This window comes from Hypomesus transpacificus, unplaced genomic scaffold, assembly GCF_021917145.1.
Source record: "Hypomesus transpacificus isolate Combined female unplaced genomic scaffold, fHypTra1 scaffold_139, whole genome shotgun sequence".
In the NCBI taxonomy this organism is placed as follows: domain Eukaryota; kingdom Metazoa; phylum Chordata; class Actinopteri; order Osmeriformes; family Osmeridae; genus Hypomesus; species Hypomesus transpacificus.
In genome coordinates, this window is record NW_025813713.1 from 345357 (window position 1) to 370534 (window position 25178).

The 25178-nt window shown below is 49.2% G+C and overlaps 1 protein-coding gene across 2 annotated transcripts; it reads left to right on the forward strand.

The window, feature by feature from the left end:
- Positions 1-1336: 1336 nt before the first annotated feature.
- On the forward strand, positions 1337-24994 carry rgl1 (ral guanine nucleotide dissociation stimulator-like 1). Of its 2 annotated transcripts, none has more exons than XM_047051124.1 (18): positions 1337-2127; positions 10169-10279; positions 11424-11632; positions 11895-11966; positions 12246-12436; positions 13079-13203; positions 13377-13592; positions 13720-13823; positions 13980-14064; positions 14431-14520; positions 14920-15006; positions 15112-15144; positions 15398-15519; positions 15588-15683; positions 16125-16308; positions 16403-16708; positions 24045-24159; positions 24255-24994. In XM_047051124.1, the coding sequence occupies exons 1-18, from the start codon at positions 1972-1974 to the stop codon at positions 24434-24436; spliced, it is 2484 nt and encodes an 827-aa protein (XP_046907080.1). In that variant the 5' UTR covers positions 1337-1971; the 3' UTR covers positions 24437-24994. The 2 variants fall into 2 exon arrangements, with proteins under 2 accessions (XP_046907080.1, XP_046907081.1); XM_047051125.1 differs by lacking the exon at positions 1337-2127 and adding an exon at positions 8089-8337.
- Positions 24995-25178: the final 184 nt, after the last annotated feature.

Below are 25178 nucleotides of genomic sequence, written 5' to 3' on the forward strand. Positions count from 1 at the left end.
GAATCCTGGCACAGCACATCCTGTGAGACCGAGGAGTTTAGTGGAGCGCTGACTGGACTGGAGATATTCATAAAGATATCGCTTTGCATGTATCTGGTGTGTGTGTCAGAGAGTGTGTGTGACTGAAGGTGACTGTGTGTGTGTGTGTGTGGCTCTAAAAAAGCTATATTTCCCAGCTGTGTAAACTGTTGCTTGCCACACGTTTGCTGTGTCAGCACAGAGAGAAAGAGAGAGAGAGAGTGAGAGAAAGAGAGAGGAAAAGAGAGAGAGAGAGAGAGAGAGAGAGAGAGGGAGAGAAAGAGAGAGAGAGGAAAAGAGAGAGAGAGAGAGAGAGAGAGAGAGAGAGAGAGAGAGAGAGAGAGAGAGAGAGAGAGAGAGAGAGAGAGGGAGAGAAAGAGAGAGAGGAAAAGAGAGAGAGGAAAAGAGAGAGAGGAAAAAAGAGAGAGGAAAAGAGAGAGAGAGAGAGAGAGAGAGAGAGAGAGAGAGAGAGAGAGAGAGAGAGAGGGAGAGAAAGAGAGAGAGGAAAAGAGAGAGAATGATATAAATATAGTGTGAAATTGAAAGAAGGAACTGGAATGTAGGTTTTTAATAGAGGAGGATAGGAGAGAGTTCCTCCAGAGTGCCCCCATTACAGTAGTGTTTATGTTCATTGTTGTTGTGTGTGTGTGTGTGTTGGCTTTTGTGTGTGGTGTGTGTGTCGTTGTGTGTGTGTTACTCTAGTGGCTGTTTATTCACTGTGACAGGATGCTAGTCTGTGGACCAGCAGAAGCATCCTGCCTGGTGCCCTATTAACTAGATCTACCTGGCTGAGTGTGTGTATGAGAGTGTGTGTGTGTGTATGAGAGTGTGTGTATGAGAGTGTGTGTGTGTGTGTGTGTGTGAGAGCGGTGCCTGGTCCCAGTTAATCCTCCTCAGCAATTGCAACGTTTCACACATGACTGAATCTCTTACTGTTTGCACCCCCCCAACACACACACACCCTCAGTCATCCCTGCAGTGTTATACATTTATGACGTTATGAACTTTGTGGTCTCGTCTCAAAGGCCACCCTTCTGACAGCTGCTGGTTAACATAACCACTACAATCAGTAACTACAGGCAGCTGTGTGTATATGATGTGTGTAGGGGTGTGTGCATTTCTGTGTGTGGGTGGGGGTGTGTGTCGTAATATAGAACTCCTTGAGTTCCGCTGAGACACACACATTAACACAGTCTTCCTTCTGAACCTCACTACAGTGGCTAGATGGACAAGGGGCAGGGCTTATCTATGACTCCGCCCCCAGCTGAGAGGGATGGAGAGCGAGAGGGAGAGGGAGACACTTCAATCATTTGTGTGGTGTGAGCTGTTTGCCTGGAACCACAGAAGGAGAAAAGAGAAGAGAAATTAGTGGAGTATTTCAGAGAAACAGGAAGAGAGAGTTCGCAGGGAGAGAGCTCTCCAGCTCCACAGACCTCCAGACCTCCAGCTCCACAGACCTCCAGACCTCCAGCTCTCCAGCTCTCCAGATCTCCAGATCTCCAGCTCCACAGACCTCCAGCCCCACAGACCTCCAGCCCCACAGACCTCCAGCCCCACAGATCTCCAGCTCCACAGATCTCCAGCTCTCCAACCTTGCAGACCTCCAAACAAAGACAGGCTAGTGTACCTGGAAGGAGAACCAGTGTAATCAGCCAGGCTAATCAGGCTAGCCTTCCAGGACAACCAGCCAGGCTAACCAGCGAGGCTAGCCACCCAAGGTAACCAGACAGGCTAATCTATCAGGCGAACTATGCTAGCCTGCCAGGCCAACCAGTGAGGCTAACAGCCAGGCTAACACCCAAGCTAACAGCCAAGCTAAGGGTAGCCATCCAGCCCAACCATCCTGGCAAAACATCCAGCCACCCAGGACTCTTGTCTCGGCTTCCCCAGGACCCAGCACTGCCGCTCAGGCTCCAGTATGCCCTTCTCCCCCCAGACTTCCAGGGGCCCAGCATGATCTCCCACTACCCCCTGGCCACCCTGCTACCCTGGCCCCCGGCCCCCCAGCCTCGCTGCCCCGAGCTGGGCTCCTCGCTGCTGGCCGGGGACGGGGGGGTGGCCCTCCAGAGATACCAGGCCCGCTCTCCGGAGAGCGGCCCACGACACTGGGTGAGTCACCACCTTCTGGGTGACTGGATGTGTACAGGTTGTGTGTAGTGAGGTGTATAGATGGTGTGTAGATGGTGTATAGATGGTGTGTAGATGGTGTATAGATGGTGTATAGATGGTGTGTGGTGAGGTGTATAGATGGTGTATAGATGGTGTATAGATGGTGTATAGATGGTTTGTAGTGAGGTGTATAGATGGTGTGTAGATGGTGTATAGATGGTGTATAGATGGTGTGTGGTGAGGTGTATAGATGGTGTATAGCTAGTGTGTATTGAGGTGTATAGATGGTGTATAGATGGTGTATAGATGGTGTATAGATGGTGTATAGATGGTGTATAGATGGGGAGTCTGACTTTGTGGATTGTCCATATGTGGACAGGGGATATGAGCCAAGTTTGTTGTGTTATGGGATTCTGAGGAAATGAAGGGGAGGCGGGGGGTAAGGAGGGCTTAGTGGGGGAGGTCAGGGGGCTGGGGGAGATGGGGGGGGGGGGGGGGGGGGGGGTGTTGAGCGGGAATCCAAGCTAAGCCTTCTCTCCTGCCTCTGCCAGCCTGTCACATGCCCAGCAGGCTGACCCCGGGTAACACACACTGCTGACTGCCTTGTTATGGCCTGGTTAGTGTCTGGTTACTGCCTGGTTACTGCCTGGTTATGGCTGGCTTATGTCCTGGTTATTGCCTGGTTACTGCTTGGTTCGTCAGATGTACAGTTTAGTCCAAACTTCATGGAACTGGAGTTACTTTACAGTTAAGCTGTGTGTCTGTGTGCATCAGACATCCTGCTTGACGTATCTTCCTAGTTCACCAGAGTTTCCGTCCATTGTTCCCTGTAAAAGGAACACACACACAGATTGCTCACAGAGTTTCTACATAGTTAACACACCAAGAGTCATCCAACACAACAAGTCTCTGACCCACCAGACCCCCGTCCCAGTCCTCCAGTCCTTCGTCTCTCTCCTCAGCTCACTCTCTCCTCCAGCTCTCTCTCTCCTCAGCTCTCTGCTCAGCTCTCTCTCTCCTCAGCTCTCTCTCTCCTCAGCTCTCTCTCTCCTCAGCTCTCTCCTCCAGCTCTCTCCTCCAGCTCTCTCTCCTCAGCCCCTTCTCTCCTCAGCTCTCTCTCTCCTCAGCTCTCTCTCTCCTCCAGCTCTCTCTCTCCTCAGCTCTCTCTCTCCTCAGCTCTCTGTCTCCTCCAGCTCTTTCTCTCCTCAGCTCTCTCTCTCCTCAGCTCTCTCTCTCCTCCAGCTCTCTCTCTCCTCAGCTCACTCTCTCCTCAGCTCACTCTCTCCTCCAGCTCTCTCTCTCCTCAGCTCACTCTCTCCTCAGCTCTCTCTCTCCTCAGCTCACTCTCTCCTCAGCTCTCTCTCTCCTCAGCTCTCTGTCTCCTCCAGCTCGCTCTCTCCTCAGCTCTCTGTCTCCTCCAGCTCTCTCTCTCCTCAGCTCACTCTCTCCTCCAGCTCTCTCTCTCCTCAGCTTACTCTCTCCTCAACTCACTCTCTCCTCAGCTCTCTCTCTCCTCAGCTCACTCTCTCCTCCAGCTCTCTCTCTCCTCAGCTCTCTCTCTCCTCAGCTCTCTCTCTCCTCAGCTCTTTCTCTCCTCAGCTCTCTCTCTCCTCAGTTCTCTCTCTCCTCAGCTCACTCTCTCCTCAGCTCACTCTCTCCTCAGCTCTCTCTCTCCTCCAGCAGTCTTTATTCAGCTCCTCTGGGGTCTGTGGAGATACTATGTGTGTGTGTGTGCGTATGTGTGTTTGTTTCAAAGCAGACCAGATCAGTAATGAACAACTGGTAACATCCCTTCTAGACACATAACAGTTGTTGGAGCAGCATAGTAACAGTGTGTGTTGAAGCTGCGATCTGGAGGTGATCACACCCAGACTGCTGCTGCTGTGCTGCGATCTGGAGATGATCACACCCAGACTGCTGCTGCTGTGCTGCAATCTGGAGGTGATCACACCCAGACTGCTGCTGCTGTGCTGCGATCTGGAGGTGATCACACCCAGACTGCTGCTGCTGTGCTGCAATCTGGAGGTGATCACACCCAGACTGCTGCTGCTGTGCTGCGATCTGGAGGTGATCACACCCAGACTGCTGCTGCTGTGCTGCAATCTGGAGGTGATCACACCCAGACTGCTGCTGCTGTGCTGCGATCTGGAGGTGATCACACCCAGACTGCTGCTGCTGTGCTGCGATCTGGAGGTGATCACACCCAGACTGCTGCTGCTGTGCTGCGATCTGGAGGTGATCACACCCAGACTGCTGCTGTTGTGTTTATAAACACAACGCTGACAGTCACGCACAGGAACACCAACGACCCAGACAGGAACACACCTGCTGGCCTACATGGATATTATCTGTCTGGTCTACATGGCTCTTACCTGCTAGAGTACAGTGTTGCATAACAGCTGCCTATTCTGCAAACATGGAGACTTTGACTGTTCCTCTCCACTGACATACACACACACAGACACACACATACACCACGTCTCTAAGACGTGGTCATGGAACCAGGACAGTCATAAACGGGTGTGATCTGTGTTTTATGGCTCTGTTATGTTCTGTAGTCGTGGTGACGGTGAGGGGTTCAAAGTTCAGGTCATGAAGGGGACAGAGAATCCCAAAAGCATTCTTAACCTGCTATAACCTTTTCACCTGCAACCCAATACTGTACACAACCATTTTAAATTGCATAACCCCTTCATGACCTTTAATAACTCACATAACCCCATGAAATCCTTGTAAAACCCTACAGAATCCTTACATAACCAGTTATAATCCTACATAACAGTGTTATAACCCTACATGACCAGTTATAACCCTGCATAACAGTGTTATAACCCTATATGGCCTGTTATAACCCTGCATAACCCCGTCACAGCCTCTGATAAATGTGTGGGCAGAAGATGCCACTTCAGCAGTCTGTGTCACTGCTGAACAGCAGCTGCTTAAGACCAGGAAGGAGTTTCTATTTAGAAGATGTGGTTTCTATTTAGTAGATGTGGTTTCCATTGAAGAAAGCTGACTGGCAGATTCACTTCTCCTTTTAGAAAGAAACCAAAGAAACTGTCTCTGTGACGACAATCAGAGTTTCCATTATTTTGACACTCTGTCATGTGAGGAAAGTAGTTACTGATTTTGTGTGCGTGTGTTTGTGTGTGATTGTGTGTGTGTGTGTGGGGGGATCATGGAGAGATCTCTGCTAACAGTGTGTTTGTAGTTCAATGTTGATTGACCGGTCAACGATGACACAATGGAGTCTGAGGACTGCTCATTTAGTCTGCTGTCTGTGTGTGTGTGTGTGTGTCTGCTGTGTGTGTGTGTGCGTCTGCTGTCTGTCTGTGTGTGTGTGTGTGTCTGCAGCCTCTAGCTGTGTGTCTGTGGGGGGGCACATTATAGCTGGTGGCTAATTAGGTCATAGAGTCAAACAGTCTGCTTAATGTTCCTCTCACTCTAGTGTCCTGCCTAAACACTCTCCTCTCTCTCTCTCTCTCTCTTTCTCTCTCTCTCTCTCTCTCTCTCTCTATCTCTCTCTCTCTCTCACCCCAGTGTCAGAATCAGAAAGGGTTTTAATCGCCATGAAAGTTTGCACAGACAAGGAATGATACGCTGCAGCCTGCTCTTGTCCTTGGCATTGGCAGTAGCGTACCAGATGGTGATGGAGGAGGTGAGGATGGACTCAATGATGGCTGTGTAGAAGTGCACCATCATTGTCTTTGGCAGGTTGAATTTCTTCAGCTGCCATAGGAAGTACATCCTCTGTTGTGCTTTCTTTGTTAAGGAGCTGATGTTCAGTTCCTACTTGAGGTCCTAGGAGAAGGTAGTGGCCAGGAAGCAGAAGGACTCCACAGTGTTGACTGGTCCACAACCATCTCCCGTGTCCTGCCTAAACACACTCTCTCTCTATCGCCCTCTATCTTTCTCTATCTCCCTCTATCTGACGTCATTTATTTTGAAGCCTCACCTCTCTTGGTGATGGAGTGATGGAGAGGACAGTGAGAGGTGCAGAAGCGTTCCCATCACACTGCCCCCTACAGGCCAGGAGAAACACTCACACTGACAACAGACACCAGAATGTGAACACACACACCAGCCAGTCAAGGAAAGAGACACCCAGGAACCACCCAGTAACCAGGCTGTAACCAGCCAGTAACCAGCCTGTAACCAACCAGCAACCACCCAGTAACCAGGCTGTAACCAGCCAGTAACCAGCCTGTAACCAACCAGCAACCAGCCAGTAACCAGGCTGTAACCAGCAAATAACCAGCCTTTAATCAACCAGTAACCAACCAGTAACCAGCCAGTAACCAGCCTGTAACCAACCAGTAACCAGGCAGTATTTAGCCTGTAATCATCCAGTAACCAGCCGGTAACCAGCCTGTAACCAACCTGTAACCAGACAGTATTCAACCAGCCAGTAACCAGCCTGTAGGCAGCCAGTAACCAGCCTGTAGCCAGCCAGTAACCAGCCTGTAGGCAGCCAGTGTTCAGCCAGTAACTAGCCTGTAACCAGCCTGTAGGCAGCCAGTAACCAGCCAGTAAACAGCCTGTAACCAGCCTGTTAGCAGCCAGTAACCAGCCAGTAACCAGCCTGTAGGCAGCCAGTAACCAGCCAGTAACCAGCCTGTAGGCAGCCTGTAACCAGCCAGTAACCAGGCTGTAGCCAGCCTGTAACCATCCTGCCAGTTGGGGATGCAGACAGCAGGCACTCTGGAGGCAGGAAGTGGGAGATTTCCTGGAATGTGCTTTTTTCCCCTCAGTGGTGCAATAACAGCAGAGTCTCCACCCTGATCTGACCTGCTCTCTCTGCTGGTTTCTCTCTGCTGGTGTCCCTGTTACTCTCTCTGTTACTCTCTCTCTCTGCTGGTCTCTCTCTCTCTGTTACTCTCTCTCTCTGCTGGTCTCTCTCTCTGTTACTCTCTCTCTCTCTGCTGGTCTCTCTCTCTGTTACTCTCTCTCTGCTGGTCTCTCTCTCTCTGTTACTCTCTCTCTGCTGGTGTCTCTCTCTGTTACTCTCTCTCTCTCTGCTGGTCTCTCTCTCTGTTACTCTCTCTCTGCTGGTCTCTCTCTCTGTTACTCTCTCTCTGCTGGTGTCTCTGCTGGTCTCTCTCTCTGTTACTCTCTCTCTGCTGGTGTCTCTGCTGGTCTCTCTGAGTGGGTGCCCTCTGAGCCTGATTTTTGTCCTGTCACATAAGTCACTGGTCTGGTGGCGCACAGTGATGACATCACTCCCCTCTGACATCAACTCAGAGGGGGTCGTGACCTTTCCCAGCCTCTGACCAGGCGTCCTAAACCCCTGTCTGCAGGGCATGCTGGGAACTGGCCCCCGCTAACCAGACAGGCAGGCAGGGTGTGCATGTTTGTGTTATTGTATGACGGTGGTCTGTGCAAAAGTGTGTGTGTGTGTGTGTGTGTGTGTGTATGTGTGTGTGGGAGGGACCCCTCACACTGGCACTATTTTTCTAACTCTCTTTTGCATTCTCACACACCCTTATTATCTCTCTCCCCAGTCAGAGTTACCATAAAACTATGAAACACCCTCTAAAGTGTTGCTCATATTAACCCCTCTCCCCATCCCTCCCTCTCTCTCTCTCTCTCTCTCTCTCTTTATCCTTTTGAGCCAGTGTTGTCTGTGTGTGACACCTAACGTCTTGTGTACTCACTGTTGAGTAGTCTAACACACTTCGCCTGTTTTCTCGTAAACAACATAAATCCTCCGTTTCCTTGCATTGTCCAGTACAAACGGCCTGAAAAGTGGTTTAGCAACAAGACGCTTTCAAACTCAAATGGAAACAAATCGAACGAATTTATTTTGATAGATTAATGTTTACATTGTATGGTTGTATCCGCTCTGCCTATACAACTTTAGAAACGTAGATGAAAAATTGTGAGAAAAAGATACGGCCCAGGGCTGAAATGAGTCCAATGGGCGGGGTTTGGGCGGGCAGAGGAGACGGAGGCAGAGGGGGAGGAAGAGTGGGAGACTGGAAGACAGGAGGCGGATTTGGAGTTCAGAGCGGGGGGGGGTTGGTCTACGGACAAGAGCGTTTGCTAGTGACGGATTGTGTGTGTAACGGAGGAGAAAAGATTTTCTACCAGGGAACGTTGCTTTGGAACTATAAACATTTCTTGCCGGCCCGGACTTTCACCAGGTTCTGATGCTGCTCCGGGAGCACGCGAGACCCGCCGGACATGAGGTTCTCCTGGAAGGATAAGATGGTAGAAAGTTCTGCTGTTTTCCTCAGTGTTGTTGATCTGTCTGTCTGAGCAAATGCGCCTGGAGAGAGAGAGGCGGGGGTGGGGGGAGGGGGGTCACGGGCTTGGGAAAAGTAGCGGATATAGAAGGAGGCCAGTGAATAAGAACACAAAGTTTAAATGTTCCTGCTCCGTGTTTTGCTGCGCCTCTGCTGAGGTGTCTAACTTGTCTGGAGACTTCTGCGCCAGTGTTCTGATTGTTCCGTTAACTTTCCAAGCAGCCGATGTATGGAAATGTAAACTTTTGTTTTGCGCTGGGAATGAATTAAGGGAACAATCCCGTGTCCCCTGGGCCAGCTCTGACCCGTGGCAGCTGCTTCTAGCGCCGTCGCACAAAGCCGCGAGCCCATCTCTGGTGAACCCGACACCCCCGTTGTTACCCAAAGCGCATTGTTCCTCTTGCAGCTGATAAACAGTTAAAAGGGTGACGGGGAGGCGGGGGTTGTTGAAAGATGGATACCATCCAAACTACTATTTGCTGTTTGATATTGTTTTTCTACTTCCATCCCTCCATCCACTCTGCTCCCAAGTTCCCACAAGAGCGAAGGCCTCCTGTTTACGTCTCGCATGTGTCTCCTAGACGCTTTCTTTTGCTCGCTTTTAACAGTTTTATTCAGAGAAACGGGGATGGCGAGACGGGAACACTTTCTTACACTTGGAGGCGTACGGGTTACGGTTGGAAACCGCAGTGTTAAAATGAAGTTAAAGTGACGACCGTGATTGGATTTGGAATTGTCCAAATTGTCCAAATGTCCTGTTCCTTGCTGAACTACTGAGGTTACGTCATGTGTGGTTTGGATGACTCCGCCCCGCCGGGGGGGGGGGGGGGCTCTGGGGCTAAGCCCCTCTTTGGGCCGTCAGCGGCCTTTAAACATTTCTGGTGGACACAAAGAGAGAGAGAGAGGTCCCCGTCAGCAGATTGTACACTAAGCAAGCCTGTTGAGGGGAGGGAGGTGGTGGTGGGGCAGACAGACAGACAGACAGACAGACAGACAGACAGACAGACAGGCAGGCAGGCAGGCAGGCAGGCAGGCAGGCAGGCAGGCAGACAGACAGAGACAGGCAGACAGACAGACAGACAGACAGACAGACAGACAGACAGACAGACAGACAGACAGACAGGCAGGCAGGCAGACAGACAGACAGGCAGGCAGGCAGACAGACAGACAGACAGGCAGACAGGCAGACAGACAGGCAGACAGGCAGACAGACGGACGGACGGACAGACAGACAGACAGACAGACAGACAGACAGACAGACAGGCAGACGGACAGGCAGGAAACTGATGGGAAACACAGACATGCTGCTCCCTTTTATCTACTAGAGTCAGTAACTCCTCTGTCGTACCATCTCCCTCTCTCCCCCCCTCTCTCCCCATCTCCTCCCCCCCTCTCTCCCCCCCCCCTCTCTCCCCCTCTCTCTCCCCCCTCTCTCCCATGTGCCACCACTGTTGATCAGAGCCCAGAGGTTTGTTTTTCTGTTGCTCTGTTTGAACCCAAACACACACACATACCCACACACACTCACCAGACAGGCAGAGTGTGTATGTGTGTGTGTGGGAGCCTTTTCCCATTCAGTCTGCTAACGGTCAGTTATGACCTGTGACCCTGACACCCCTACGACCCTGCAGCCTCCATCATGAAGCTGTCTAGCAGGAGGGGGGGGGGGGGGAGCGGAGGAGGAGGGGGGGAGGGGAGTGGAGGAGTCCCTGAGAACTCTTTATCTTGTCTCTTTTTATCCTGTCATTGTTCTCTGTTCTAGACGGTGGTTCTAAGGTTCTGTGTTGTGTTCTCAGAGCTGTGTGCAGGACTGGGGGGAGGAGCTAGAGGAGGAGGCTGTGTACCATGTGACCCTCAAGAGAGTCCAGATCCAGCAGGCAGCCAATAAGGGCGCCCGCTGGTTAGGGGTAAGACTTGTCTGCCTGTCTGTCTCTCTGCCCGTCTGTCTTTCTGCCTGTCTCTTTGCCTGTGTCTCTGCCTGTCTGTTTGTCTGTTTGTCTGTCTGTCTCTCTGCCTGTCTGTCTCTCTGCCTGTCTCTCTGCCGGTCTGTTTGTCTGTCTGTCTCTCTGCCTGTCTGTCTCTCTGCCTGTCTCTCTGCCTGTTTGTCTGTCTTTCTGTGTGTCTCTGTATGTATGCTGAATCTTGTGCAGCCATCTATTGTGAGGGTAGTGAGAGAGAGAGAGTTGTAGAGAGAGAGAGAGAGAAAGAGAGAGAGAGTTGTAGAGAAAGAGAGAGAGAGTTGTAGAGAGAGAGAGAGTTGTAGAGAAAGAGTAGGAAAGAGAGACAGCAGGGAAACCCAGCTGGTGTCTAAAGAACATTCTGTTTTGATGGTTGTGAAACTGTGGTGTTTTTAAACCAGCTCACTGAGGTAAACACACACTAAAGTAGTCTGCTGGCCCCAGCCAGTCAGCCAGCCAGTCAGCCAGCCAGCCAGCCAGCCACTCAGCTAGCCAGCCTGTCAGCCAGCCAGCCAGCCAGCCTGTCAGCCAGCCAGTCAGCCAGCCAGTCAGTCTGTCAGTCAGAAGACAGTGGAGGTGGTTCTCTTAGATTGAAAGCAGATTGAATTGTTTCCTGTTAGTGTGTTAGTTGCTCCAAGGTTTTCCCCCATTTCTCTCCTTCTCTTTCTCTCCTTCGCTATCTCTCTCTCCTCCTCTCTCATTGTCTTTCTCTCTTTCTCTCTCTCTGACCTTCTCCTTGTAGACAAAATAGTCAGACACATCTGGTGAAAAATAAAACATAGCCTTGATTGTCCTTCTAGCTCTCAATCCATCTCTTTCCCGCTCTCCCTCCCCTCCAACCTCCCCCTCCTCCCTGCCTCCCTCCCCTCTACCCTCCCCCTCCTCTCTGCCTCCTTCCCCTCCCCTCTACCCTCCCCCTCCTCCCTCCCTGCCTCCCTCCCCTCCCCCTCCTCCCTCCCTGCCTCCCTCCCCTCCCCTCTACCCTCCTCCCTGCCTCCATCCCTCCCCTCTCCCCTCCTCCCTCCCCTCCTCCTCCCTGCCTCCCCTCCCTCCCCCACTTCCCTTCCTCCCTCCCCTCCCCTCCCCTCTCCAGGTGGAGGGAGACCGCCTCCCCCCAGGGCACACCGTGAGCCAGTTGGAGACGTGTAAGATCCGCAGCATCAAGGCGGGGTCGCTGGAGAAGCTGGTGGAGAACCTGCTCACAGCCTTCGGGGACAACGACCTGACCTACACCAGCATCTTCCTGTCCACCTACCGTGCCTTCACCTCCACCTCCACCGTGTTACACCTGCTGCTGGACAGGTAGCTCTCTCTCTGCTCTCTCTCTCTCTCTCTCTCTCTCTCTCTCTCTCTCTCTCTCTCTCTCTCTTTCCCTCTCTCTCTGCTCTCTCTCTCTCTAGTTTGTCTAAAGTCTCTCTGGTCTCTACAGTGTCACAGAAGATACCCTTCCATTTTCTCAATATCATTGATTTGCTGTGTTCACTCTGTTTCTCCCTCTCCCTCTCCTCCTCTCCCCCCCCCTCTCCTCCTTCCCCCCCCCCCCCCCCCTCTCCTCCTCTCTCAGGTATGGCAGTGTGGAGGAGGTAGACGGACAGACAGAGATATCCAAACCCGCTGAAACTAAAGCAGTCAGACAGTAAGATACAATGTTGTCTCTCTCCCCATATCTCTCTCTGTCTTAAATCTTGAATCAGTGGAAGTAATGGTCATAATGGGAGTTTTGACGTCGGTTTTGATGACAGTTCTGACTGCAACCCAACAAACACCAAAATCTGTTCCCCCTCTTTCCCCTTCCTCTCCCCCCTCCTCCCCTTCCTCTCCCCCCTCCTCCCCTTCCTCTCCCCCCTCCTCCCCACCCTCCTCCCCACCATCCTCCCCCTCCTCCCCACCCTCCTGTCCCCTCCCCCCTCTCCAGTGCTCTGGCCTCCATCCTGCGGGCCTGGTTGGACCAGTGTCCTGAGGACTTCCAGGAGCCTCCAGACTACCCCTGCCTGCGCCGGGTGGTGGCCCACCTCCAGAGGGCTCTGCCTGGGTCGGAGGCCCTGCGGCGCGCCCTGGGCCTGCTGGAGCAGCTCCAGCAGCAGGCCTGTCTGGGCCCGGACGAGGGTAAGAGAGGGGGGACACCCTGGGGGTCAGGAGGGGGGACACCCTGGGGGTCAGGAGAGGGGGACACCCTGCGGGTCAGGAGGGGACACACCCTGGGGGTCAGGAGGGGGACACCCTGCGGGTCAGGAGGGGACACACCCTGGGGGTCAGGAGGGGGACACCCTGGGGGCCAGGAGGGGGGACACCCTGGGGGTCAGGAGGGGGGGGACCCTGGGGGTCAGGAGGGGGGACACCCTGGGGGTCAGGAGGGGACACACCCTGGGGGTCAGGAGGGGGACACCCTGGGGGTCAGGAGGGGGGACACCCTGGGGGTCAGGACGGGGACACCCTGGGGGCCGGGAGGGGGGACACCCTGGGGGCCAGGAGGGGGGACACCCTGGGGGTCAGGAGGGGGGACACCCTGGGGGTCAGGAACACTCTCTAGCCCTGGAGATGGAACTCTTTTCTCACTCCTCAGCAGAAGTAGTGATGTTTCTGTGTGGGGAAAAGGAGGGAAGTATCGCTTCTGACCAGTGACTCCATGACATCAGACAGATAGATTCTGGTCAGGTTAAGGGTTGGGGTTAGGGCTTCCTCTCTATCCTCCTCTCTCATCTTGTTTCATCTGTCTTTCCCTCATCCCATCCCTCCCCCTCCATGCAGGTGGTTTCCACGGTAACGGCCCGTTCTGCCTGGGCGAGGAGGAGGAAGTGGAGATCGAGGTCCAGGACGACTTCCTGTCCTTCGATGCAGCGCTGGTGGCTGAGCAGCTGACCTACATGGACGCAGTAAGAGAGGGGGAGGAGGGGGGAGGCAGTAAGGGGATAACAATAGGATCAGATGTTGAATGGGCTCACAAAAACAGAAAGAAGTAAACTGCTGTTCAACCTCCCTCCTCCTCCCCTCCTCCTCCCCTCTCCTCCCCCTCCCCTCTCCTCCTCATCCTCCCCTCCTCCTGCAGCTCCTGTTTAAGAAGGTAGTTCCTCATCACTGTCTGGGCTCTGTGTGGTCTCAGAGGGATAAGAAGCAGAACCAGCACGTGGCTGCCAGCGTGCGCGCCACCATCACACAGTTTAACGGCGTAGCGGCCTGTGTGGTGAACACTGTGCTCTCCCAACGCCTCCTGCGGCCTCACCTCCGCGCTCGCATCATCCAGCGCTGGGTGGACATCGCTCAGGCATGTAGACACACACACTGTACACACACACACTGTACACACACACACTGTGCATAGACACACACACACTCTGACACACACACCTATACCCCCCCCCCCCTGACTGTGTAGTGTGTGTGCCCTACAGGAGTGTCGTATCTTTAAGAACTTCTCGTCTCTGCATGCCATCGTCTCAGCGCTGCAGTCCAACCCCCTGTACCGCCTCAAGAGGGCTTGGGCCTGTGTGCACAAGTACGTCCTCATAGGCCGCAAGACATGTCTGTCATGCCTTCAGCCAATCACAGCCGCTGTAGTTTATGCTGTCATGAAGCGTCCTGTCAATCTTTCTCTCTCTCTTTCACTCTCTAACTCTCTTTCTCTATGTCTCTCTCTCTGTCCTCCCTCCAGAGACAGCATGCAGACATTTGAGGAACTGTCAGGCATCTTCTCAGACCACAACAACTATCTGACCAGTCGAGAGCTGCTTATGAGGGTAACACACACACACACTCCCACATAGGCATAAATACCAAAACATTTGAAAAGGCTAAATGAGCCTGTTTGGAGCTGGCTAGCAGCAGCCCCTCTCTAGTTTATAGTCTGGAAGAATGTCTGGACCTGAGCCCTTCAGTGATTTCTACACAATAAGCAGTACTTTAAACTCAGATACTCACACGCACACACACATACAATAGTGGGATAACCTACCCAATAGTGGGATAACCTACCCAATAGTGGGATAACCTACCCAATAGTGGGATAACCTACCCAATAGTGGGATAACCTACCCAATAGTGGGATAACCTACCCAATAGTGGGATAACCTACCTTAACGTGAGATCATGTGCCACCCCTGCAGGAGGGCACCTCTAAGTTCGCCAGTCTGGACAGTGGAGCCAAGGAGCACCACAAGCGCACACACAAGAGACTGCAGCTGCAGAAGGACATGGTGAGACTCACCCCTCCTCCGTAACCCCCCCCCCTCACCCCTCCTTCCCCACACTGCAAGGTAGACCTCATCCCTCCTTTTATGGGTGTGTGACCTATGACCCTGTGTGTGACCCTGTGTGTGACCCTGTGTGTGACCCTGTGTGTGACCTGTGTGACCCTGTGTGTGACCCTGTGTGACCCTGTGTGTGACCCTGTGTGACCCTGTGTGTGACCCTGTGTGTGACCTGTGTGACCCTGTGTGTGACCCTGTGTGACCCTGTGTGTGACCCTGTGTGTGACCCTGTGTGACCCTGTGTGTGACCCTGTGTGACCCTATGTGTGACCCTGTGTGACCCTCTGTGACCCTGTGTGACCCTGTGTGACCCTCTGTGACCCTGTGTGTGACCTGTGTTCCCAGGGGGCCATGCAGGGCACCATCCCCTACCTGGGGACCTTCTTGACGGACCTCACCATGCTGGACACCGCCCTGCCTGACCTGGTGGAGGTCAGTGTGTGTGTGTGTGTGTGTTTGACCCTGTGTGTGTGTGTGTTTGACCCTGTGTGTGTGTGTAGGTCAAGGTTCTGACATTGAGCTCTTTGTGTTCCTCAGGGAGGCCTCATCAACTTTGAGAAGAGACGCAGAGTACGTGATTTATCACCTGTTACTGCCCACCTGTTACTGCCCACCTGTTACTGCCCAGTTACTGTTCACCTGTTACTGCCCAGTTACTGTTCACCTGTTACTGCCCACCTGTTACTGCCCACCTGTTACTGCCCACGCTCTTATTTAGGGTGAAATAATAATGAATATATAATGAGCATGTGATATGTATGTGACATGTATGTGACATGTATGTGACATGTATGTGACATGTATGTGACATGTATGACTCCAGGAGTTTGAGGTGATTGCCCAGATCAAGCTACTGCAGTCAGCCTGCAACAGCTACTGCCTGGCCCCGGACCCTGCCTTCTTACACTGGTTCAGAAACCAGCCCCAGTACAGCGAGGAGGAGAGGTACACACACACACACACACACACACTCTCAGACACACACATGCTAACCTGCAGTGTGTGTGTTGCAGCTATGCCCTGTCGTGTGACATCGAGGGACTGGGAGACAGCAGTCCTTCCTCCCCAAAACATCCCAAGAGCAGCAGCATGGTGAAGAGACTGAGCCTGTGAGTCCTGCAGCCTCCCTGCTGGAGAACAACCTCACCTCACCCTCACCTCACGCTCACCTCACGCTCACCTCACGCTCACCTCACGCTCATCTCACCCTCACCCTCACCCTCACCTCACCCTCACATCACCCTCACGCTCACCTCACCCACACCTCACCCTCACCCTCACCTCACCCTCACATCACCCTCACGCTCACCTCACCCACACCTCACCCTCACCCTCACCTCACCCTCACATCACCCTCACGCTCACCTCACCCTCACATCACCCTCACGCTCACCTCACCCACACCTCACCCTCACCCTCACCTCACCCTCACATCACCCTCACGCTCACCTCACCCTCACCTCACCCTCACCTCCTGTATTATAGTACACCCCTCAGCTGCACCCTTCTGGGTAAAATGACCCTTCACTTTTCTTGATGTCCTGCCCCAGCTTGTTCCTGGGAGCAGACTCTTGCAGCCCGCTCAGGGAGGCCCGCTCGCCCCCTGCTGGCAGCTCAGGGGAGAGCATGGACTCAGTCAGCCTGTCTTCCAGTGACTCCAGCCCCTCGGACGGAGACACACACACCACAGACGCCCACACACACACACACAACCCGGATGCTCCGCGCAGCAAGGTGGGAACCCTCACACACACACGCACAGCACAGACACACAAAGCATGATATTCAACAATTGATCCTGATGATTGATTTGTGTGTGTGTGTCCAGCTTTCAGAGTCCTTCTCCTGCACCTCCCTCCACTCCATGGACACCAACTCCTCCTCGTCTGCCGCCCCTGCCTCCCCCTCCCTCACCCCTCTCTCCCCTGCTTCCCCCTCCCTCTCCCCTCTCTCCCCCTCCCTCCCCGCCTCCCCCTCCCTCCCCCCCTGCAGCCACCGGCGCTCCATGTCCCTCACCCCTCTCTCCCCTGCCTCCCCCTCCCTCCCCCCGGCCTACAACACCCAGGCCCAGGACGCCTGCGTCATCAGAGTAAGCCTGCCGCACGGCAACGGAAACCTCTACAAGAGCATCCTGGTGAGGCGGAGTGTGTGTTAAACAAAACACACTTACTAACCCCTTTGGTCATTTCATCCAAAACACACATGATAACCCCTTTGGTCATTTCATCCAAAACACACATGCTAACCCCTTCCCATCTCTGGTGGGCATGCTGCACATCTGTGGCCTGTGGGTGTGTATGTGAGGGAGGGTCAGTGACAGTAGAGTTGACCAATCTATGTCATTCATCTATGTTTCATATCTATCATTTCATTCAAAACACCCATGCTAACCCCTTTGGTAATTTCATCCAAAACACACATACTAACCCCTTTGCTAATTTCCTCTTTGGTCATTTCATCCAAAACACACATACTAACCCCTTTGCTAATTTCCCCTTTGGTCATTTCATCCAAAACACACATGCTAACCCCTTTGGTCATTTCTTCCAAAACACACATACCAACCCCTTTGGTCATTTCATCCAAAACACACATGCTAACCCCTTTGGTCATTTCTTCCAAAACACACATGCTAACCCCTTTGGTCATTTCATCCAAAACACACATGCAAACCCCTTTGGTAATTTCTTCCAAAACACACATGCTAACCCCTTTGCTAATTTCATCCAAAACACACTTATTAACCCCTTTGGTCATTTCTTCCAAAACACACATGCTAACCCCTTTGGTCATTTCATACAAAATACACATGCTAACCCCTTTGGTCATTTCTTCCAAAACACACATGCAAACCCCTTTGGTAATTTCTTCCAAAACACACATGCTAACCCCTTTGCTAATTTCATCCAAAACACACTTATTAACCCCTTTGGTCATTTCATTCAAAACACACATACTAACCCCTTTGGTAATTTCTTCCAAAACACACATACTAACCCCTTTGGTAATTTCTTCCAAAACACACGACAACCCCTTTGGTCATTTCGTCCAAAACACACATGCTAACCCCTTTGGTAATTTCTTCCAAAACACACATGCTAACCCCTTTGGTAATTTCATCCAAAACACACATGCTAACCCCTTTGGTAATTTCTTCCAAAACACACATACTAACCCCTTTGCTAATTACATCCAAAACACACTCTTTAACCCCTTTGGTAATTTCATCCAAAACACACATGCTAACCCCTTTGCAAATTTCCCCTTTGGTAATTTCATCCAAAACACACATACTAACCCCTTTGGTAATTTCATCCAAAACACACATACTAACCCCTTTGCTAATTTCATCCAAAACACACATACTAACCCCTTTGCTAATTTCATCCAAAACACACATACTAACCCCTTTGCTAATTTCATCCAAAACACACATGCTAACCCCTTTGCTAATTTAATCCAAAACACACATGCTAACCCCTTTGGTCATTTCTTCCAAAACACACATACTATCCCCTTTGCTAATTTCATCCAAAACACACATGCCAACCCCTTTGGTCATTTTTCCAAAACACATATGCTAACCCCTTTGCTAATTACATCCAAAACACACATACTAACCCCTTTGGTCATTTCATCCAAAACACACATGCTAACCCCTTTGGTCATTTCTTCCAAAACACACATGCTAATCCCTTTGGTCATTTCATACAAAATACACATGCTAACCCCTTTGGTCATTTCTTCCAAAACACACATGCTAACCCCTTTGGTAATTTCTTCCAAAACACACATGCTAACCCCTTTGGTCATTTCATACAAAACACACATGTTAACCCCTTTGGTCATTTCATCCAAAACACACATGCTAACCCCTTTGGTAATTTCATCCAAAACACACATGCTAACCCCTTTGCAAATTTCCCCTTTGGTAATTTCATCCAAAACACACATACTAACCCCTTTGGTCATTTCATCCAAAACACACATACTAACCCCTTTGCTAATTTCATCCAAAACACACATACTAACCCCTTTGCTAATTTCATCCAAAACACACATGCTAACCCCTTTGCTAATTTCATCCAAAACACACATGCTAACCCCTTTGGTCATTTCTTCCAAAACACACATACTAACCCCTTTGCTAATTTCATCCAAAACACACATGCCAACCCCTTTGGTCATTTTTCCAAAACACATATGCTAACCCCTTTGCTAATTACATCCAAAACACACATACTAACCCCTTTGGTCATTTCATCCAAAACACACATGCTAACCCCTTTGGTCATTTCTTCCAAAACACACATGCTAACCCCTTTGGTCATTTCATACAAAATACACATGCTAACCCCTTTGGTCATTTCATCCAAAACACACATGCTAACCCCTTTTGTCATTTCTTTCAAAACACACATACTAACCCCTTTGCTAATTTCATCCAAAACACACATGCTAACCCCTTTGGTCATTTCTTCCAAAACACACATGCCAACCCTTTTGGTCATTTCTTCCAAAACACACATACCAACCCCTTTGGTCATTTCATCCAAAACACACGACAACCCCTTTGGTCATTTCGTCCAAAACACACATGCTAACCCCTTTGGTCATTTTTCCAAAACACACATGCTAACCCCTTTGGTCATTTCTTCCAAAACACACATACTAACCCCTTTGGTCATTTCTTCCAAAACACACATGCTAACCCCTTTGGTCATTTCATACAAAATACACATGCTAACCCCTTTGGTCATTTCTTCCAAAACACACATGCTAACCCCTTTGGTAATTTCTTCCAAAACACACATGCTAACCCCTTTGGTCATTTCATACAAAACACACATGCTAACCCCTTTGGTCATTTCATCCAAAACACACATGCTAACCCCTTTGGTTATTTCTTCCAAAAGACACATGCTAACCCCTTTGGTAATTTCATCCAAAACACACATGCTAACCCCTTTTGTCATTTCTTTCAAAACACACATACTAACCCCTTTGCTAGTTTCATCCAAAACACACATGCTAACCCCTTTGCTAGTTTCATCCAAAACACACATGCTAACCCCTTTGGTCATTTCTTCCAAAACACACATGCTAACCCCTTTGGTCATTTCTTCCAAAACACACATGCTAACCCCTTTGGTCATTTCTTCCAAAACACACATACTAACCCCTTTGGTCATTTCATCCAAAACACACGACAACCCCTTTGGTAATTTCGTCCAAAACACACATGCTAACCCCTTTGCTCATTTTTCCAAAACACACATGCTAACCCCTTTGGTCATTTCTTCCAAAACACACATGATAACCCCTTTGCTAATTACATCCAAAACACACTCTCTAACCCCATTGGTCATTTCATCGAAAACACACACACTAACCCCTTTGCAAATTTCCCCTTTGGTAATTTCATCCAAAACACACATACTAACCACTTTGGTAATTTCATCCAAAACACTCATACTAACCCATTTGCTAATTTCCCATTTAGTAATTTCATCCAAAACACACATGATAACCCCTTTGGTCATTTAATCAAAACACACATACTAACCCCTTTGCTAATTTCCCCTTTGATAATTTCATCCAAAACACACATGCTAACCCCTTTGGTCATTTCATCCAAAACACACATGCTAACCCCTTTGGTCATTTCATCCAAAACACACATGCTAACTCCTTTGGTCATTTCTTCCAAAACACACATACTAACCCCTTTGGTCATTTCATCCAAAACACACATGCAAACCCCTTTGGTAATTTCTTCCAAAACACACATGCTAACCCCTTTGCTAATTTCATCCAAAACACACTTATTAACCCCTTTGGTCATTTCATTCAAAACACACATACTAACCCCTTTGGTCATTTCATCCAAAACACACATGCTAACCTCTTTGCTAATTTCCCCTTTGATAATTTCATCCAAAACACACATGCTAACCCCTTTGGTCATTTCTTCCAAAACACACATGCTAACCCTTTTGGTCATTTCTTCCAAAACACACATACCAACCCCTTTGGTCATTTCATCCAAAACACACGACAACCCCTTTGGTCATTTCGTCCAAAACACACATGCTAACCCCTTTGGTCATTTTTCCAAAACACACATGCTAACCCCTTTGGTCATTTCTTCCAAAACACACATACTAACCCCTTTGGTCATTTCATCCAAAACACACATGCTAACCCCTTTGGTCATTTCTTCCAAAACACACATGCTAACCCCTTTGGTCATTTCATACAAAATACACATGCTAACCCCTTTGGTCATTTCTTCCAAAACACACATGCTAACCCCTTTGGTAATTTCTTCCAAAACACACATGCTAACCCCTTTGGTCATTTCATACAAAACACACATGCTAACCCCTTTGGTCATTTCATACAAAACACACATGCTAACCCCTTTGGTTATTTCTTCCAAAAGACACATGCTAACCCCTTTGGTAATTTCATCCAAAACACACATGCTAACCCCTTTTGTCATTTCTTTAAAAACACACATACTAACCCCTTTGCTAGTTTCATCCAAAACACACATGCCCTTTGCTAGTTTCATCCAAAACACACATGCTAACCCCTTTGGTCATTTCTTCCAAAACACACATGCTAACCCCTTTGGTCATTTCTTCCAAAACACACATGCTAACCCCTTTGGTCATTTCTTCCAAAACACACATACTAACCCCTTTGGTCATTTCATCCAAAACACACGACAACCCCTTTGGTAATTTCGTCCAAAACACACATGCTAACCCCTTTGCTCATTTTTCCAAAACACACATGCTAACCCCTTTGGTCATTTCTTCCAAAACACACATGATAACCCCTTTGCTAATTACATCCAAAACACACTCTCTAACCCCATTGGTCATTTCATCGAAAACACACACACTAACCCCTTTGCAAATTTCCCCTTTGGTAATTTCATCCAAAACACACATACTAACCACTTTGGTAATTTCATCCAAAACACTCATACTAACCCATTTGCTAATTTCCCATTTAGTAATTTCATCCAAAACACACATGATAACCCCTTTGGTCATTTAATCAAAACACACATACTAACCCCTTTGCTAATTTCCCCTTTGATAATTTCATCCAAAACACACATGCTAACCCCTTTGGTCATTTCATCCAAAACACACATGCTAACCCCTTTGGTCATTTCATCCAAAACACACATGCTAACCCCTTTGGTCATTTCATCCAAAACACACATGCTAACCCCTTTGCTAATTTCCCCTTTGGTCATTTCATCCAAAACACACATGCTAACCCCTTTGGTCATTTCTTCCAAAACACACATACCAACCCCTTTGGTCATTTCATCCAAAACACACATGCTAACCCCTTTGGTCATTTCTTCCAAAACACACATGCTAACCCCTTTGGTCATTTCATCCAAAACACACATGCAAACCCCTTTGGTCATTTCTTCCAAAACACACATGCTAACCCCTTTGCTAATTTCATCCAAAACACACTTATTAACCCCTTTGGTCATTTCATTCAAAACACACATACTAACCCCTTTGGTCATTTCATCCAAAACACACATGCTAACCTCTTTGCTAATTTCCCCTTTGATAATTTCATCCAAAACATACATGCTAACCCCTTTGGTCATTTCTTCCAAAACACACATGCTAACCCTTTTGGTCATTTCTTCCAAAACACACATACCAACCCCTTTGGTCATTTCATCCAAAACACACGACAACCCCTTTGGTCATTTCGTCCAAAACACACATGCTAACCCCTTTGGTCATTTTTCCAAAACACACATGCTAACCCCTTTGGTCATTTTTCCAAAACACACATGCTAACCCCTTTGGTCATTTCTTCCAAAACACACATACTAACCCCTTTGGTCATTTCATCCAAAACACACATGCTAACCCCTTTGGTCATTTCTTCCAAAACACACATGCTAACCCTTTTGGTCATTTCATACAAAATACACATGCTAACCCCTTTGGTCATTTCTTCCAAAACACACATGCTAACCCCTTTGGTAATTTCTTCCAAAACACACATGCTAACCCCTTTGGTCATTTCATACAAAACACACATGCTAACCCCTTTGGTCATTTCATCCAAAACACACATGCTAACCCCTTTGGTTATTTCTTCCAAAAGACACATGCTAACCCCTTTGGTAATTTCATCCAAAACACACATGCTAACCCCTTTTGTCATTTCTTTCAAAACACACATACTAACCCCTTTGCTCATTTTTCCAAAACACACATGCTAACCCCTTTGGTCATTTCTTCCAAAACACACATGATAACCCCTTTGCTAATTACATCCAAAACACACTCTCTAACCCCATTGGTCATTTCATCGAAAACACACACACTAACCCCTTTGCAAATTTCCCCTTTGGTAATTTCATCCAAAACACACATACTAACCACTTTGGTAATTTCATCCAAAACACTCATACTAACCCATTTGCTAATTTCCCATTTAGTAATTTCATCCAAAACACACATGATAACCCCTTTGGTCATTTAATCAAAACACACATACTAACCCCTTTGCTAATTTCCCCTTTGATAATTTCATCCAAAACACACATGCTAACCCCTTTGGTCATTTCATCCAAAACACACATGCTAACCCCTTTGGTCATTTCATCCAAAACACACATGCTAACCCCTTTGGTCATTTCATCCAAAACACACATGCTAACCCCTTTGCTAATTTCCCCTTTGGTCATTTCATCCAAAACACACATGCTAACCCCTTTGGTCTTTTCTTCCAAAACACACATACCAACCCCTTTGGTCATTTCATCCAAAACACACATGCTAACCCCTTTGGTCATTTCTTCCAAAACACACATGCTAACCCCTTTGGTCATTTCATCCAAAACACACATGCAAACCCCTTTGGTCATTTCTTCCAAAACACACATGCTAACCCCTTTGCTAATTTCATCCAAAACACACTTATTAACCCCTTTGGTCATTTCATTCAAAACACACATACTAACCCCTTTGGTCATTTCATCCAAAACACACATGCTAACCTCTTTGCTAATTTCCCCTTTGATAATTTCATCCAAAACACACATGCTAACCCCTTTGGTCATTTCATCCAAAACACACATGCTAACCTCTTTGCTAATTTCCCCTTTGATAATTTCATCCAAAACACACATGATAACCCCTTTGGTAATTTCATCCAAAACACACATACTAACCCCTTTGCTAATTTCCCCTTTGGTAAATTCATTCAAAACACACATGCTAACCCCTTTGGTCATTTCATCCTAAACACACATGCTAACCCCTTTGGTAATTTCATCCAAAACACACATGCTAACCCCTTCCCATCTCTGGTGGGCATGCTGCACATCTGTGGCCTGTGGGTGTGTATGTGAGGGAAGGTCAGTGACAGTAGAGTTGACCAATCTTGTTATACCACCCCCCCACCAGTTGACCAGTCAGGATAAGACTCCAGCTGTGGTTGCCAGGGCGATAGCCAAACACAACCTGGAGGTGGAGGCAGAGGAGGGATACGAGCTGGTCCAGGTCATATCAGAGGAGAGAGGTACACACACACACACTTATATACAGTATACACACGCTCCTATATACACACACACAGACCATGTTAAAATGATCTCTCTTTCTTTCCCTCCTTAGAGCTGGTGATCCCAGACAACGCTAACGTCTTCTACGCCATGAACACATCTGTTAACTTTGACTTCCTGTTGCGTGGGCGCGGCTCGTCGTCGCGTCCAGTTCAGATGAGATGTCGCTCCACCCTCCCCCGCGCCCAGCCGCGCTCCAGCCTATCACAGCGCCTCAGCAAGGTCACTCTGTGACCCCCTGTCTCCCCACTGCCCTTCGTCTGTCTTTCCCCCACCTCTCTCCCGCTGGACCCACCACTGTGACGCCCCAGACAGAGCTGGGCTATAGTGACTGCAGGGCGCCCCCTGCTGGCCCCTCCACAAGCAGCAGAACATCCCGACTTAACAATATTCTACCAAACTTCCTGTGGTCAACGTTAACTACTCCCCTCTTATCCAGCTGTATATGTGTCCAATCAGAGAGAGAGGTGGCCGGGGACTGCATCTGACTGGCCAATCCCGTAGCCTTCATTAACTGATTACGAATGGACTCCCTCGTCAGTATTCTGATTGGTTAATAGTAGGCAGGCGCTGTGATGTCATGGCATGTTTCTCCTGCATGCCCCTCCCACTGCGAGCTGCGTGACGAAGCTTTCTGATTGGCTCAGGACTAAATAGGCCCCTCCTAATGGGGCACCTCCCCTTATATACATGTTTTATGTTCTTTTGTAAGGATGTCAGACGATTAGTAGCTGTTTTTAAATGAGAATATGAATGGAGATGATGTAGGACAATAAAACAACTTCCCTCGTTTCTGGTGTGGTGTAAATTACAAACTAGTTTAAATGACACTATAAACACTCATTTGCAAAACCTGGCAATAGTGATCGGCAATAAGATCACCTGACCAATACCAGAGATGGCAGTTACAATGCAAGTTATTTAAAAAGTTTGTGATGCGATACCAGGAAAATCTATTTAAGTAATGAATGTATTA

Bases quoted from the DNA above. Each gene is read 5' to 3' on its own strand.
- rgl1 (XM_047051124.1), top strand. From the start codon at position 1,972: ATGATCTCCCACTACCCCCTGGCCACCCTGCTACCCTGGCCCCCGGCC. The intron at 2,128-10,168 runs GTGAGTCACCAC...TTGTGTTCTCAG, and splicing joins AGAGCGGCCCACGACACTGG to AGCTGTGTGCAGGACTGGGG. The intron at 13,824-13,979 runs GTACGTCCTCAT...TCCTCCCTCCAG, and splicing joins GCTTGGGCCTGTGTGCACAA to AGACAGCATGCAGACATTTG.